The sequence below is a fragment of the Arachis stenosperma genome, chromosome 1 (genome assembly GCF_014773155.1).
Source record: "Arachis stenosperma cultivar V10309 chromosome 1, arast.V10309.gnm1.PFL2, whole genome shotgun sequence".
NCBI classification, from domain to species: domain Eukaryota; kingdom Viridiplantae; phylum Streptophyta; class Magnoliopsida; order Fabales; family Fabaceae; genus Arachis; species Arachis stenosperma.
Window position 1 is genome coordinate 3523049 of NC_080377.1, and position 16934 is coordinate 3539982.

The following is a 16934-nucleotide window of genomic DNA, read 5'->3' on the forward strand; positions in this document are numbered from 1 at the left end:
TCTTAATAGAGTTCAGATCTGCAATGAATTAGTCTTTGGCATGTTGGATTTAGAGATACCGTGAGCAACCAAGCAAAAACGAGACTACACTAGTTTGAAGAATTTTTTTTTTCTTTTCCCTGGTAAATGAATGACAGATATGGGGGGCATTAAAAGGAAAAAAAACCAGTACAGTAATCCATCTTTTTCAAAATCAATATTATACACGGCTGAAAAATTTTCAGCTCAGGACAACAATGATCGCCGTCACTAAAGTTATTCTTTTTCCCCACGCCATGGTGATGGTGAATGAATGAAGCTTCAGAACCCATTTGAATACATTGCTGCGTGTTAAGGAAGTGGAAAACAAAGATAACGTGGACTGTAGTCCCTACACACTTGTCCATCGTTATGGTATCTAGTCATCACCTGTAACAGATTCCACAACAAAACCTCAGAATAACATTAAGATTTTTTTCGCTTCTATAAATAATTGTGTTCAGAATTTTATTGTTTTAGCAATTATACCGTTGTTCAATGTAACTCATTTTAAAAATAACTGTCGCTTTCACATTTTAAGTTCACTGAAAAATAAATGTATCTAGATAATGGGATTGTCTAAATACATTAGTTTTTCAATGAATCCAAAACAACAATTGTTTTGAAACGGAGAGAATAATGCAAAAGATTATGGGTTAATACCCGGTGTAAGTTTTGATAGGTCAAAATAATATCGTAGGTAACAAATGTGTGTTAAATTCTAAACACTGTTACTTACGAAGACTGTTTTGACCTATCAAAACCTCCGGAAACCAAAAATAACCCACTTTGTACCTATAAGGACGAAAATGAGAATCAACACCAATTTTGCAAAACACTTTTCGATCATTTTCTTTGCTTAAAACTTGACAGTTAGTTGATACACGAGGAAGAAACAATAATGCCAACTTGGCAGTAGCAAGAAAGTAGAGCTTGTACAAGCTTTCAGCTCCATTATATAACTAACTACTATGAATTATGAATATATCTTTCAGTAAACTCACCAGTTTTAGGGTCTACATGTACGAAGAAACTGGCAGCGACAATAAGATAGCATAATATAAGCATCAAGCCTTTAAAATAGTTTGAGGTTCCTTCCTGCAAAAAGTAAAAGTAGTAAAATATGAATTATTTGCATAAAATATGAATAATAGAGAGAAAAACACACTTGCAGTTCACCACATACTGAAACCTCAGTTCATACTCCAAGGGCAATTTGTTGATGTTCCACAATTTACTAACAAAATAGTTATGATTTATGCAATTAAACTTGTTCTTGTTTTATTTAGTTACAGGGCACAAAACAAAAATGTAAAAGCGGTTGTGAAATTCCGTTTCACAAAACAACATAGATTTTTTTAGGTATTACTTTTGTGGTGTTGACTAATTCTTGATTTAGGTTTACCATGGAACAATTATGTCAGAAGCTTCATATGTATATTTTGGATTTGGATTCTCTAAAATGAGGAATCCTTAAACGTTCCTTACTAAGGAGTGTTGTACTCCTTGCTAATTAAACAAATATTAGCTCTCTATTCATTATATTTTATATCAATGGTCATATTTATGATTTAGAGTTTAGAGTATAGGATTTAGGGTGTTTTATTTTTTGTTTCTCTCTTTTTAACTTTAATAGAAAGTTAATTTTCATTTACTTTTTCTAGAGCGCATTAGCATTTGTCGTCTCACTAAATGATCCAAAAGAGGTCATCCCCTCCCTTACAAACATTATCACTTAAGAAGATTTCCAATTTCGTAATTTTCTATATACAAATAACAAATTATTGAATTGGTTCAGAATTTTCCCAAAACCAATCTATCTCTATCCAGTCATATTGGTTTTTCACTCAACTGCAGTAATTTAGACACTGAATCCTGTCATAACTAAACAACACGAGAAAATTAATCTCCAATTATGGCTATAAAATACGGAAACAAAACAGCACAATTCATAAGGGAAAATAAGGAGGTGCATACCTGCATCATAAATGCAACTACCAGCACCGTGATAAAAAGTGTGGCGGTCTCAAAGAGTTGAAAATTCAAGTCCATTTCTTTTCCCATACACCATCCAACAACCACACAGAATGGGATCTACAAATTTAAGAGAATAAGAATCATCAACCTTTTCTCCTATGATGACCATGCTTGTTGGGAAAATGTTAATAACTGAAAAAACATGTTCCTATGAGATGAAGAAATCTAGGTTAGTCTGAGCCATTTAATAACAGGACCGTGTCTGAGCCACAACTTAGTGGTTAGTCTCTAGGATGACTCATTCGAGCTTCGACTCCCATATCCCTCCCCTAAATACCTTCTTGAACCAAGAGTAACTCCTAACTTTACTATCTTTAGTTTATAAAAGAATAAATAAATACACATTTTTTTAAAGTACAGGGCCATACCACAAACATAGATATCTGTGTAGATGATCCAACAGCAACTCCAATGGTGATATCCTGCAGAGAGATTGAATACATTAGCAATTAAACAGTACCCTCAGATAAAGAGTAGGGGCTCCAAAAGCCACTTACAAGTTTGTCCTTCATGGCAAACATGATAGCACTTGCATGTTCTGCAGCATTGCCAACAATTGGGAGCAAGATGACACTGATAAATGCCATCGACATATTTAATGACTCAGATGCTCCCTGAAAGAGACAAAAGACGATATATCAAACACAATTGATGATGCAATGGTTGTGGACAAGAACAAACCGAAGTTATTTATTGTCGACAAAGACAGGTAGGACACTGTTCTTCAGAGAATCAAGTCAATTTTTGTTCTACTTCAAACTTCCTGTCTGTTTCAATTCCCGTTATGTTTTCAAATCATTCTTGTTATAAATTCTGGTGTTCATTGTTCAGTGATGTGGAGCTGGTCATGTACTACATTTGCACTTGACCTATGTTTAAAAACGAATCAGGGTATCTTCACTTGCATTGCTATGTAAAAGTAATTTCCCAGATACAATTGAAACTAGGCCCAACAAATAGTGACCTTATTCCAACTTTGAACTTTTGTCGGTACAAATAAGAGTATAAAGTCTCTGTTTTATATCATGATTATATATAGACTTATTAATGAGAAAAATAAACCTCCTTCTACCTGTTCATATCATCACCAAGAATTTAATAATTCGATTCAGGTTAAACCAAGAGTTGCATTGACAAGGTTAAGAACAAGGATATGCTGTATCATCTGAATTTCAACATTAAAGAATAAAACGAAATATAAATTAAGAAGAAACTATAAAGATCCCATTTCAACATTAGAAGAGAAAAGAAGCTTCAAGGGTAGATGGATGCTGAAGCATAATGATCAAGAAATTCGGGAAGATTTTAAAGCTATACCTCTATGGCGTCTACAAGGTACCCGGACAATAAAGATACCCATGCCGTCAAGATAGCAAGCCAGACTATTGCTTCCGCTTGAGTTAATTCAAGTTCTTCCTCCTCATCTGAATTTTCACCACTAACTCCTTCCTAATCACAAAATATGGAGATTAGACATAGAGGGGTCAATTTTATGCAAGAAAAACGTGTAAAACAGCAAAAGGGCCATTGAACATACATAAAAACTTTATAACCACATTCACTTATTTTCTTTCTAATGTCAAAATATAAAATTCTAATCACCTAAAAGCAACAATTAATCCCCTGCGAAAAAAATGAAAAAACAAAGAAAGCAGAGAAAGAATGGTTTTTCTTATAATGAATGCTGCAAAAGAAATAATCCGCTTACACAGTTACACTGAAATCAACCAACACGCAAAGCTAGATAACTCAACTATGCACATCTTAAGTGATAAACGTGATTTTATGAAAGAGACCAGAACCATTATTGTCTATATCTAATCCTCTGTGACAAAGGGGACAACATTTTTTATTAATATTAGCTAACACTTTGAGCCAACACCTTATTTTTATACTATTAGGATTTAAGATTTAGAATTTAAAGTTTAAAATTTCGTATTTAGAGTTTAGAATTGGCCAAATATTGGCCAAAAATGATAAATTTGTTGGTCATGTAGCATTGCTACACTTATACATTGCTGGTAGAATGGTGGCATTTTTTCAATTAAAAAATAGTCATATACCACCAATTCTTGGTTACGTTAAATAATGTGAACATTAAAAAAAATAGAATAAAAATATGGTTTATCGTTAATGTGTGGAATAGTAATCAAAATGTGAGATTAGTCAAGATGACAACTTCTTTAATCTATCATCTTGGGTTTCATCAAAAGTAGGAGTGGCTAAATTCTTTTGTTTTATTTAAGAAAAATAAAGCATACTCTAATCTTCTCTCCAATCCTCTTTATATATAGGTATATAAATTCGAATGGAACTAATTGTATTGCACATATATGAGGTATGAGAAATGCTAATCTTAACCTCATTGAGTGAACATTTGCATCACTCACTCATTTTGTTTTACTATAATATCCCTTTCATCTTCTCTCCATGTTGATGATGATGATGATGAATTGATGATATTGATATATAGGGTTATGGATATTTCTCTCTCCTATTAATTATTTGTGGTGTAATTAAATTATTTAATTATATCATATATTATTTATTTAACTGCTTAGTAAAAATTATATACCAAAATCTTATATTACTAGTATCTAGACAAATTTAGATTTTTCTATTATTATATTTTTATAAGAAGTTAAAATGATAATAATCCACTTACAGAAAACAAAATTGAAAAAATAATAATATAATAATCTAATTTTAGAAACACACATTCCTTTAAGTGTTTTGTTTTTTATGGGGAAAAAACTAACATAATAACTTTTTATAATGGAATTAGTATTTGAAAAAATAATTTATAAAGTTAGCAATTACTAGGAGAGAGAAATTTATTTAGTACAATGGATTGAAGTACTACAATGGATATCTTCATTAACATGATTAAAAAATAAACAAATTGAAGCAACATTTGAGTCCAACAAAAAGAGTGAAAGTTGCTAAAAAGTAAAAAGTTAGCATTGCTCTATATAAAGGATTTTTGTCTATCTAAAAACTGTAGATAAGAAAAACGTGTGTTATCAAAGAAAAACTAAACATAACCAATGAAAAGAATATACTGTCAAACTAAATCTTGTATAGAGACCGAGATTAGAGAGACAAGGAGAGGAGGGGAAGAGGTGGGAGGGCCCTGGATTCATCACCACTAGGTGCTAGTTAACACACACACAGTAAAAATCCATTCATCTCCTCCAAAAATGTGAGATATCAGAGATTTAAACATCTAATGTTTGCTATGCAGAGGAAACTTAAGGGATGACAAAATAATGAATAATCATACACCACTAACCTAAGAGGGCATCCCGGTGCACAAGTATCCCGTGTTAACGCAGGGTCCGGGAAAAGGATACACCCAAAGGGCATAATATACGCAGCTTAACCTGATAATTACATCAGTGGCTGTTTCTATAACCACTAACCCAAGAGATACAAAGAAACAAAAAAGAAAAACTAAACCGGCCACAAAAGAACATACCTCATCCACAGGACTATAAAGATTGGGCTGGCTCTTAAGTTGAAAAAAAAGGTAGCTCGCATACGCAACTAGCATTACACAGCTGCTAAATCTTGATAGAGATAACACCGACTTCCCAAGGTGAACCTCCGAATGAGTAAAGTGAAGCACCGCCGGGAAAAGTATGCCCATCACAGCCATCAACAGCAACCCGGAATTGACAACAGCAGCGGCCTGTTCCAAAGGCCAACTACAACGTGAACTCTGTGACATCAGGAGGACACAAACACAAAGAAACAATTGCTGCAAGCAATAATTTCAGTCAGATCATGATGATATCTACCTTATTGAAAACCTGCACCTTTTTGTAGTGGACAATCCCACCGGTAAAGAATGCACATCCAAGAACTAGGAGCATATTCGACAAGATTGAGCCGAGTAACGATTGTTGAACAACCCTAATCATGTCGTTTTTCAATGCAAAGATGGATATAATCATTTCAGTTGCATTGCCAAATGTGGCATTGAGCAGACCCCCAACTGCACACACACCAACAAAAATTCATTTCAATTGACACAAAAAAAAAATAAAAATAAAGGAATTAAGCAATAACATTTTTTATCAACAAATTAAGCAATAACTAGAACAGGACAAATGAGAAAGTAAAAAAAAAGCAGAGATTTATTAAACAAAATATACAACATAGTTATTGACCAAAACCATCTCCCGATTAAATTGATCTACAATACTCAGCCTTAGATTATACTCCCTCAATTCCAAAATATCTGGTACATTCATAACTGGATGCATTTTGATACACCGAATGGTTGATGTACCAATTTTTCAAAATAATAAATAGTTCAGAATGGAACAAAGGAAAAGATTTGAAGTAATATACCTGTTGGTCCCGTGTAGAATGCAAGTTGCCTACGTAAGAGTAAATAGGCGCGAGCGTTAGTTATAGTTATAGTTATAATAAGGTAATAGAAGATCAAAGGAAGAAACGTACTCAGTAACATAACCCAAACGTTCTGCCAAAGGAGCAATACCCAACAAGCTGAAGAAGAACACCCATCCCTATTACGAGATTACAAAGATTGATGTGAATGGCAATGGAATATAAAGAGTGGAACGAAAAAAGGAAGGAAATTAAGCATACATGTTTTCCGGTGAGGTAATGGAGGGCAATGGCGAGTGGACCAAAGGGGAGGAGTAGGTTGATCTTGGCTTTGATTAAGACTACATAAAGACTCCTGATTCGTGTGATCCGCAAAAGCCTGAATACAGAAGATTTGGGTAAATCTGGAGAGAGCACGGCCGCCGTGGTGGTCTCGAAACTGAAAGCATGATTGTTGCGATTACTGTGATTGTGATGATTACCATGACTGTGACTGTGATGAGTTAGTCTTCCTTTCGTCGGCGAAGACGAAGAAGAGGAAAAGGAAGTTTCCTCCTTCAACGGAATCTCCTCTTCTTCGTCGAAATCTGGAGACTCCATCCGCATACCTATCTGCATCAAAGTTGGAAAGTTAAATAAAACTGCCTGCTCCAACCAACATCGTAGATCCAAAAACAAAAGCATGAAAGTGCGAATTGCAAATTACTTCCACTTGTGTGAGTATAACAGATTGAAGATATATAGCAGCTAGCAGCGCCAGCTAAGGATCCAGCTCCGGCGAAGTCGAATCGGTGTCGGTGGAGCCCACACCGCGGCAAGGCAGGGAGGAAGGGCAGTGGACTGTTGTAGCAGATACAGCTCACTCAAAGGGGAGCAAGAAAATATTTGTATTTATTTATTATTATTATTATTATTATTATGTGTTGCGATTTTGGAGAGCAGGGGACTAGAAGAAGAAAAGAAATGGAAGAGGAAGAAGTGGAGGAGGAGGAGGAGAAAAGAAAAGGAAAATAAAGAGAAATAGAGCAGATTTTATTTGCTTGATAGATACTAGAGGTTAATTTTGGGTAATTGTTTTTGTTTGAAATTTCTTTGCTACTATTGTTGTTGTGGCTTGGCTTGGCGTTCGATGGCCGGCAAGTTGGCGAATGGAGAGTCACGACTAGGAAGCTTCTTGGAAGCTACCAAACCTCTTTCTTTGTTCTTACTTCATCTTTATTTCGATCCCCTCGTATATCTATAATCCTATAATTAATGCACTATATTATCATTATTATTTCATTTGGATTTAATACAATACATGTGGATGTAGATCCTAAATTTGTAATGCTAAATTACCAAAACACATATCTCGCGCGAGTACTTTACATCTTCCTTCTTTCCGCATTTGTCTTTTCAATTTAATTAATTTCGGATCCCCACAACTAAATGTCTAATGTCTAAATCTATCTAATTTGCAAACCGCTCGCTGGCTCGCAGCATGTCTTTTGCTAAATTTGTTTATTACCGTGTCATTCCAGAGGTCATAATATGCAATAAATAAAAATACGTTCTTTTCTTGCCTTTCCGAAATAAAATATCATTTTAATAATTTGAATTGGTTATTGTTGAGGAAAAAGTATTATTATTATTGTTGTTGTTTAGCAATGAATCTATATTAATAGGAAAAATATAAATAACTAATAATATTATTGAACAATGTATGAATAATATGAATTAATAGAGTTAAAAAAATAAATTTAATGAGTAGCATTAAATTAGGGTGTAATGTATTTGTATTTGATTGGTGATTGTTCATGTTGCTCAACATAATTATTGTTTCCCTAGCACTTTCCATATTAATAATATACAGTCAATGAAATTGATGTTCATTTTTGTTTAAAAAAAATTAAATATTTTTTGAAGAATTAATATATTAATTATTGAATATATATTTATTTACAAAGACAAGATAGTAAGACATAAATAGAAAAACACAAAATTGTGTTTGGTAGGTAAAACATAAACAATTTATATATTTTATGTCCTTCTTGTCAAAAATATATAGAAACACAATTTATTATTAGTTCTATTTATATTCAGTTTATTATAAAATAAAATATAAAAATATTAATTTTTATATCCCTATTTTGTATATCTTATTTTTAGGTTTTATTTTATTCTGTCGTTAAAATTAAATACAATCTTGAAAAATAAACTAATTGTTTCATAAAAAGATTATGTGTATATTAAAATTTAGTTATTAAATTAATTATTATGTATTTTATATATTTTTATATTCATATTTGTTTAATATATGTTTATAGTAGTTAATTTTTATTGTATACTAATTTGGTTGACTATTTTATATGCATTAATTGTTTCATATGAGTTTTAGTCTCAAGTTTTTTTTTTTCTATAAAGAAATTTCTCTTTTTTTTTTCAAGGGATGTTAAAATTGCAATTGACAAACCACAAACTCATTTAAAGAAAAAATGGAGAGAATTCATTCACCCTCATAATCTATACCTGTAGTGTCGTCGTGGTGTGCATATTTGTCTATTTGAATTTCTGATTTTGATAAAACAACTAATACTTTAGTACAAATAATAATGTATTGATACAAATGGACCATAACTACTTAACTAGCACATCACGGAAAGCTTGCACTGAGCATGTTTATCATCCATGCATATAAAGAAATTGACGCATTATTACGCTATTTGTAGTCTTATCATCAACTCATCAAAGATTGATGTCTCTTCTAAGAAAATTAATTTTGGAGGTTGACATGAAAGGATTGAATTCTACGCTTATGACCAACGTTTAAAGTTAAATTGTTGCTCAAAAATATATTATCTACCAAGATAAAAGAAAATTCATTCGAATTATTTTTTTCTAATAAAAATGCTTTTAAATTTTGTTATTGACGAAAATAATATTAAATTATTTTAAAATACGATAAAAATATACATTTGTGAACTGTGACGCTCTACGTTAATAAAAAATAACGATACAACAAATGAAATTTTTTATGTGACAAATGAGACTCTAACATTTGTAAGTGAGTCATGTCACATTTAATAATAGAGCAATTCTCTTGTTACAGTAATACAGTTGAGTATTTTTGACACGTTATCAAACTATTTGAGGATATTTTAATCCATAACCAAATTCGAAGACATTTTTATCGTGCTAAAATAATTCGAGTATATTTTTAGTAATTTATCGATCTACCAAATTATATTCTTTTTAAAAGGGTTTTTTTTTTCAAAAACCAAAAATTGTAAAATTTTTTATTTGGTCCTAAAATTGTGAACTTTTATAAGCAATCAGTTCACTTCCAATCTTTTAAGGCCCACGTACTGAGATTGATGGATCATATGAGTATCTCCATTATCCACAAGCTAATGATTCGGCTAGCACAACACTTTTTTTCTTTCAAAAAAAAAAATTGTTTACCATGTTGACAAAAATGTGCCGCATATTTTTATTTTTCAGACTTCAGAGTACTTTATTTGCAAGACCTAAGTCAAAAACTTAACAAAACAAAAACCACTAGAGAAAAGACATTTATGATAATTTATTTTGCTTGGATTGTACATGCATATTACTTATGTATATTGTAAAGTTACTGATAAAATAACCAAAATTGAGTTACTCTAATAGTTAATTCACTAGTCTAATTAAGTTGCGCAAATTACATAAAAAAAACGTGTAAAGCAAAAATCGTTAGAAAATATAACGGTTTTTAAAAAATATATATAGTTGCTGAATACAACAATTTATGAGAAAACAATGGGTAGCATAATCTCTATATCCAGTAGATTATGTATCATTCAATTAAACTTATCTATTTTTTACACGATTATCTATAATTGATTATAGTTGTAATCTTTTTTTATCTTTACAGAACATAAAAATTAATTCTTTCCTTAAACACTTTCAAAAGATAATGAAAATATTTTTTAATATTTTTAAAAAATAATTTTAAATATTTTTTATACATATTTATTGTTGTTTCTAGAATAAAAATAAACTTTTTTAAATTTTACCACAATAATTTTTTTGTAAGAATAAATTATTTGGATAAATTAAATTTTAAAATAACATATTTTTAAAGATAATTTTTAAAACTGAATTAAATTTTTTTAAAACAAAAAATTGAATATTATACTCTTATTATTGTCTAGAATAAAAGAGTATTATACTCTCTATTTTTTCAAGTAAACAAAAGTGATTGCTATTGATCTATTGTGCTTAAAAAATAGTGTCTAATTTGCAAAAAAATAAAAAAATAATATTTAATTTAAAAGAATAAAAATAAATAAAATTTTAAAATTTGCTATAAAAAATAAATTAGATAAAAATTAGACACCAATTCATAAGCACCATATAATTAGCCATAAATAAAAAAAAGTAAAATAATGCACCACCATACAACACCACCTTCGATTCTTAGTTAATGGTTTTTTTCCTTATTTGATAAATAATTATATTATTATTTCAACGGTCAAATGTTAATTATATTATAACTATTTTTATTCTTGCCAAAAAATATTAATACATGTCTAATTATTAAATTTCATATTTTTTAATTTTTTGTTAATAACAGATTAATTTAAGACCCTTCTAACAACTCCACCTTGACATATTCGAAAGATTCAGATAAGAATAATGTACAAATAATCTACGTATATATAATCTGCTACAGAGTGTCAGGAATTATGCTACCCATTATTTTCTCATAAATCGCTATATTCAGCAGCAGTTGCACGTTTTTCTACATAATTTGTGCTATTCTGTCGCAAATTACGTGTAAGTTAAAAATCGCTATGGCATTTACATAAATATAGAAAAATTGTAAATACGTCTATTATTTTAGAAAGTTATAATCTGGTAAATTTGGAGTTCAATCAATTTATTTGAGTAACTTGCCCTAAAAAAACACTAAAAGGGTATATTTTAATGGAGTAAATAGCCAAAAGTGGTCCTTAAATAATTTCAAATCACACAATTCAGTCCTCCACATATTTGTATTATTTTGATGATTTTGAAAATTACTTTTGTCGAATAGATTAGTCTCTTTGTAACTTTTAATCAAATTTTATTATAAGATAATTAAGTGTTTAAAAAAATACATTCTTAAAACAAATTACTCATCTTTCAAACAACAAAAGGATCAACACTATAAAAAAAATGCTAAATACCGTTAGATTTTTTGTCGGAAAAAGCGAACAAAATCTGACAGTAATTAAGTTATCGGATTTATTGTTGGAAGAAATTAGAAGGTATAAACATTGCCAGTAAATGTTTACCGTTGGATTGTTTTCCTCCGACGGTAATTTCCGTTGGATTTAGCGACGAAATATAATTAGCAAGAAAACGAAATCTATTGGACGTTACCGTGGAAAATTTTTCGACGGTAATGTTGGCACCATAGCATACGTCTCAGCGCCATCTTACCGGTAGAATAATTCGACGATAATACCAATAGAAATGTTTTTAATTTTTTTTTTAAAAAATTGACTGGGTTGTTATCGTCGGATTATTCCGATGGTAGTCTTTTTTATTTTTTTTAATAATCTTTCCCTATCAATCTATAATGTACCCTGATAATTAATAATTGAAACAGTGCTTTAAACCTGATGTGAAATATCAAACATATAAATTAAAAATACAGAATGAGGGTAATTGAAATATCTAAAACAATGCTAACTATATTACATTCTTCGCAAAGTTTGGTAAAGAAATACATATCACAGAACTATGTTTACATTAACCCTATTCAGATTCATCATCTTCTTCCTCTGGTTTACCATCCTCCTCTTCTGAGGTATTTTCCCGATCATCAAACTCGTCTTCCTCTTCTTCGTCGCCATCGACCCCGTCTTCTTCTTGAAGATCGTCGTCCTCTGGTGGAAGTGCGTCGGCATCTATTCCAAGGTTAATGATGTCATCATTCATAACAGCAGACCTAAGGGTGATCAGCTCACCGGTATCAACCACCGTTTTTGAAGGAGTTGGGTCATCAATTTGATAAGCTTCCTAATCCTCTGTCATATCATCAGACTTGATATGGCTTCTTGGCTTAGTCTTGACAACAACCACCCAACTAGACTTGCATGAACCCGGATAAGCAAAATAGTATAATTGTCGTGCATTTTGAGGTAAAATAAAAAGATCGTAGTGGCTATATTTTCTGGTTACATTAATGTCAGTGTTAATCCTAGTCCTTGTGCTTTTGTGTTCTTTGTCGCGAACTTGGATCATACCATTCATATTTAAACACGCATACCTTGTACGTAGTACGACAAAAATACTCTAATTGAATTATGTTGTGCAACACACTAAACCAATCAAAATGACCACCGCCTAAATTTTCACAAATCCAAACTTCGGTATTATCTGTTTTCTTTTCAATTGGCCACTGTAAAAAATAGAACTGATATCCATTAACATTGTATATTGGGTAGCTAGTGCCCTTATTCATTAGGCCCCAAGTAAGTGCAACTAGTACCGAAGCTGTTGTGTCAGTTAAATGCAAGTTGACGTATTCTCTAAACCAACATAAAAAATTGTTCAATGAGATATTAGGATTTGCCTCTTGAAATAACATATATGATAGAATAGGATAAAGAAGTTTTGATTAGATTAAGAAGTTAGTATCTTAGTGATTGCAATATTTATGGAGACTTAAAAAACTCACATATCACAGTTAAGCAACACATGCAGATATGCGGCATCGATTTCCTTCTACTCTAACCAATAGTCACTGCCCAACATGAGGATTCTTCCCTCTCATCGTTTCTTAACTCCCTTATTTTACGTGACTCAACATGAGGCTAAAAATAGAATGAGCAAATGTGGATGTTTTTATAGGTAGGAATGCTTTACAGATGCTACCCTCAATCTGAATTCTGTTCTTCACGGTGCCCTCAATCTCGTTGTATCTCTCTTGGTTAGCTTTTCAAATTATTTCTTCTATGTTTAGATCTCTCACCACCCGAACCCTCGTTGATTGACAATTGGACTTATTCAAATTAGAAGCAAACCGATTAATTACCTATTCGTCCACTTTTCAGTGTTCCATCCACATTCAATACCCATCCATGAACCCGTTATGGTAGAGGTGAAACGTTATGTCCATAGGTCCTAACCACTTAATCAGCTGACACTTTTGACACGGACACCTAAATACTCCTTCAGATCTAAACGCTTCCGTGCTAAAGACATGCACGACAAACGCATCAAGTCCCTCAAAAAATTCAGGTTTTAAACCCCCCGGCCATCGGTATCCCTCTCATAATTTATAGACGGTGACTTAGAATCATATTAAAATACACACCCTAGAATTCAATGAATAACACAAATTATTAAACTTTTTAGAAAATTTGGCAGAGTGTACCCTATAATTAGAATCTTTCACGAAATACAAATATCATTTTCTAACAAACCAAACATGTTTTACACAATTTAAACATTAATTCAGCAAAAATTCTCCTTAATTCAGAGACATCCATCAAATAAATATAACAGTTTTCACATAGGAAACAACTGCAGGAGTAAATTACAACATACACGCATTCACCAAAACATCAAATCCTAACTATTCTAGTGCGCAACCCCTCATAACTCCACAATTTTCTAGCAAACAAGGGATTCGAGAAGGTGCCACTATACGACATTTTTTCACTTCCGTCCTAAAACTCTACCCTAAGAAAAGTAAGCCAAACATAAAATTTAAACAATTTATTATATTCAGTGATAGAAAATCCACCTAAAATATTACTGCACATACAGAAAAAAAAAAAGCAAACTCCAACTGATCTAAGAGAAAATAGCACTGTCCTAATAAAAAAGACAACATATTAAATTCACAAGCTGAAATTAAATCAGAAACTAATTTGAAAGAATAAGTAAAACTCATTATTCCAATTAATTGAAATCTAATTATAATTTCACCAAACTAACAAAAGGCACGACAAAAATAAGTGACATAAGTTTAATGCAATTGAAAGAAACTCATTCACTAAACATACTAAAATCTTCTAACAACTCAAGCACTCTTAATCTCACCTTACTTAACCTACTCTAACATTATTTGATTTTACATCCATTAAATTAACACAACAAATTCTAATCATATACTTCATTAAACAAATTTAACCACTGAGTTAACCTAAACCCTACAAAATGCTAAAGTCACAAATTAATATGTAAACATAAAATAACCATACCAACAATAAATCTAATGATAGTGGCTGCAGGGTCTCTTTAATGTGGTGGTGACAGAGGCAGTAGTGGCAGCGATGTGAACCACAACCACGGCAGAGGATATGGCAAGGACATCAACAACATCAGAATCGACGACAACATGTAGCGGTAGCTTCAGTGGGTACTCTAGGCGGTAGCGACGATGACGACGGTGATGGTTTGACGGTGACGGAGAGAGAAGATGAGAAGGGAGAGAGATAGCGTTCGGATAAGTGAGGGGGAAGAGTTATGCGTTTAAATTTTAACCCAATTTTACCATCGGATTTTTCTGACGATAAATCATCAAAACGACGTGTTTCATTAAATAGTTATACCGGCAGAATATACCCCTAAAAAACCGGCGATAACATTGGCATCGTTGATTTATATTTTTGCGCTAATAATTACCATCAGCTTTAGCGACAGAAAATCTTTTCCAATGGTAACCTTTTATGGCGACGAATTTCTCCTCCTTTCCGTCAAAAAATCTGACGGTAAATCCGCTGGTACAAGTCGACGCTAAATCTGACGGTAATTTCGATGGTACTCAGCATTTTTCTTATAGTTCAATCTATCCGATGAAAATAATTCTCAAAAGCTTATAAAAAACAAAAATATGTTAAGATCAAAGTGTCTAACATATAATTTTTTAGGATCAATTTGGGTGTTTATTATATTGTGATGTGTGGGATTATAACCGAGTTGTTCACAAACAATAGCTTTATAAAAAAACTTGCACCCAACACAGCATCGTAACTCATAAGATGTATAGCATGCAATAATACATGTTTTACAAAATATTTGAGATCATGCCATCCATTTTCCCAACTAATCTCTTTTACAATTTGCATTGTTGGTAATTGTATCTTTGTTGGCACTGACACTGTTGGCATAAGTGGTATTTTTAGGCAAAGTGGCGGGAATTGAATTCCTTCAAATTAAAGGTAGGTTGAACATTGATACATGATAGGGATGGCAGTGAGTATCCATGGGGGGCGGAGTCCTTCCCCCTACTTTTTCGCCCTCGTTTAGGAAATTGTCTTCCGTCCCCACCTCATCTCCATCACGGGTCCCCATTTATTCTCCCTTGGGAAACGCAAATACCTGTGGGTATATGTGGATATTAAATTTAAAAAAAAAATAAAACCACAATAAAATTTCATACAATTCAACTAAAATGTACCAAATTAAAGATAATTCAAACACATTTAACATAATAATATGAACTCAAAATCTTCCATATACAAATTAAAATAAAACGAAATAAAAACGTTAACAACTCTTGATTGATGATCATAGCTCGGTGATAGTACTCCCTTCCTATAATAATACAAATTTGAATAATTAGTTGGTGTAAATTTAGATATTATCCATATCATTGATTTATGTCTAAATAAAAAAACTAAACATATAGGGATTTAAGGTTTCATGTTAACTTTTGTGTGTGTGTGTGTGTATAAAGAATATTTTAGTAATTTACTAAAGGATATTTAGCGGGTCCCCATGGAGCGGGTTCCTCAATTCCTACCCCCGTCCCTGTGAAAATTTCGCAGCTCCCGATTTTGCTTCCTGTTGCAGGTTTTTCCCGTGGATCTCCGCAAATTCGGGTTTTTTCGCCATCCCTAATACATAATGAGTTCAAATGTTGGGATAACAATCTTTTAAGCGTATTTCCAAATTGGAAGTTAATGTCATGAAGTATAATGCCTTCACATGGGTTCAATTTGCTGCACTTCAAGTTTACTAGGTTAGCGTTTGTTTAGGCTTCATTTGGTTTGTGTATGTATTGAGACATAGACATTAAGACATATACACTTGAGACATAGACATAAAATATTTGTGTTTGTGTATAGTGTTTAGAAATAATAGACATGATACTAGTGTAGTGTCTAATATTATGTTTGGTTGAAAAAAACACAAGAACACTACATAACTAAAAATGACTATTTTATCCTCATAAATTAAATTAAAAAGTAATTAATATTTGAAAAAAAAAAACTAAAATGAGAACCCTTCTTTTCAGTGTTTCTCGTCACTTATCCCTACCTCAAAAAAACTTCTTTCTCCTTAGTTGCTCTCCTCCTTCGTGGATGGCCATCGACCACCTTAGAGAGAATGGTGATGAGCTTCTGCACCAGAGTGGGAGCGTCCATGACACATGCATGTACGACTCTATCATTGGATAATATGGATGATGTGAGGGTTATGATGAGGAAGAACATGGATGACCCTGGCTCTGTCCCTGTTTTTGTTTGTCGCGAATTCCTCTTCTCCATTGTGCATGTCTT

The 16934-nt window shown here is 32.1% G+C and overlaps 2 protein-coding genes across 3 annotated transcripts; both read right to left on the reverse strand.

Annotated features, from left to right (window-relative positions):
• Nucleotides 1-93: 93 nt before the first annotated feature.
• On the reverse strand, nt 94-7457 carry LOC130934197 (vacuolar cation/proton exchanger 3-like). 2 transcript variants are annotated; one of them, XM_057863849.1, is made up of 12 exons: nt 7118-7457; nt 6673-7019; nt 6523-6590; nt 6412-6440; nt 5856-6052; nt 5534-5746; nt 3373-3504; nt 2553-2669; nt 2424-2477; nt 1996-2112; nt 1023-1116; nt 94-408 (listed from the first exon to the last, which is right to left on the reverse strand). In XM_057863849.1, the coding sequence occupies exons 2-12, from the start codon at nt 7015-7017 to the stop codon at nt 398-400; spliced, it is 1377 nt and encodes a 458-aa protein (XP_057719832.1). In that variant the 5' UTR covers nt 7018-7019; nt 7118-7457; the 3' UTR covers nt 94-397. The 2 variants fall into 2 exon arrangements, with proteins under 2 accessions (XP_057719832.1, XP_057719787.1); XM_057863804.1 differs by having other exon boundaries at nt 6673-7023; nt 7118-7455.
• A 4717-nt stretch (nt 7458-12174) lies between these two features.
• LOC130973813 (uncharacterized) lies at nt 12175-16266 on the reverse strand. Its single transcript, XM_057898485.1, has 4 exons — nt 16175-16266; nt 12911-12950; nt 12689-12820; nt 12175-12438 (listed from the first exon to the last, which is right to left on the reverse strand). The coding sequence occupies exons 1-4, from the start codon at nt 16264-16266 to the stop codon at nt 12175-12177; spliced, it is 528 nt and encodes a 175-aa protein (XP_057754468.1).
• Nucleotides 16267-16934: the final 668 nt, after the last annotated feature.

What these genes read in the sequence shown, in the direction of transcription:
- LOC130973813 (XM_057898485.1), bottom strand. Translation starts at nt 16,266, where the DNA reads ATGGCGAAAAAACCCGAATTTGCGGAGATCCACGGGAAAAACCTGCAA. An exon ending in TAACTGACACAACAGCTTCG is followed by an intron (nt 12,821 to 12,910) that starts GTACTAGTTGCA and finishes TATTTTTTACAG; the next exon opens with TGGCCAATTGAAAAGAAAAC. An exon ending in TTTGTCGTACTACGTACAAG is followed by an intron (nt 12,439 to 12,688) that starts GTATGCGTGTTT and finishes ACAGAGGATTAG; the next exon opens with GAAGCTTATCAAATTGATGA.
- LOC130934197 (XM_057863849.1), bottom strand. Translation starts at nt 7,017, where the DNA reads ATGCGGATGGAGTCTCCAGATTTCGACGAAGAAGAGGAGATTCCGTTG. An exon ending in ATTACCTCACCGGAAAACAT is followed by an intron (nt 6,591 to 6,672) that starts GTATGCTTAATT and finishes ATCTCGTAATAG; the next exon opens with GGATGGGTGTTCTTCTTCAG. An exon ending in AGGTGCAGGTTTTCAATAAG is followed by an intron (nt 5,747 to 5,855) that starts GTAGATATCATC and finishes CCTTTGGAACAG; the next exon opens with GCCGCTGCTGTTGTCAATTC.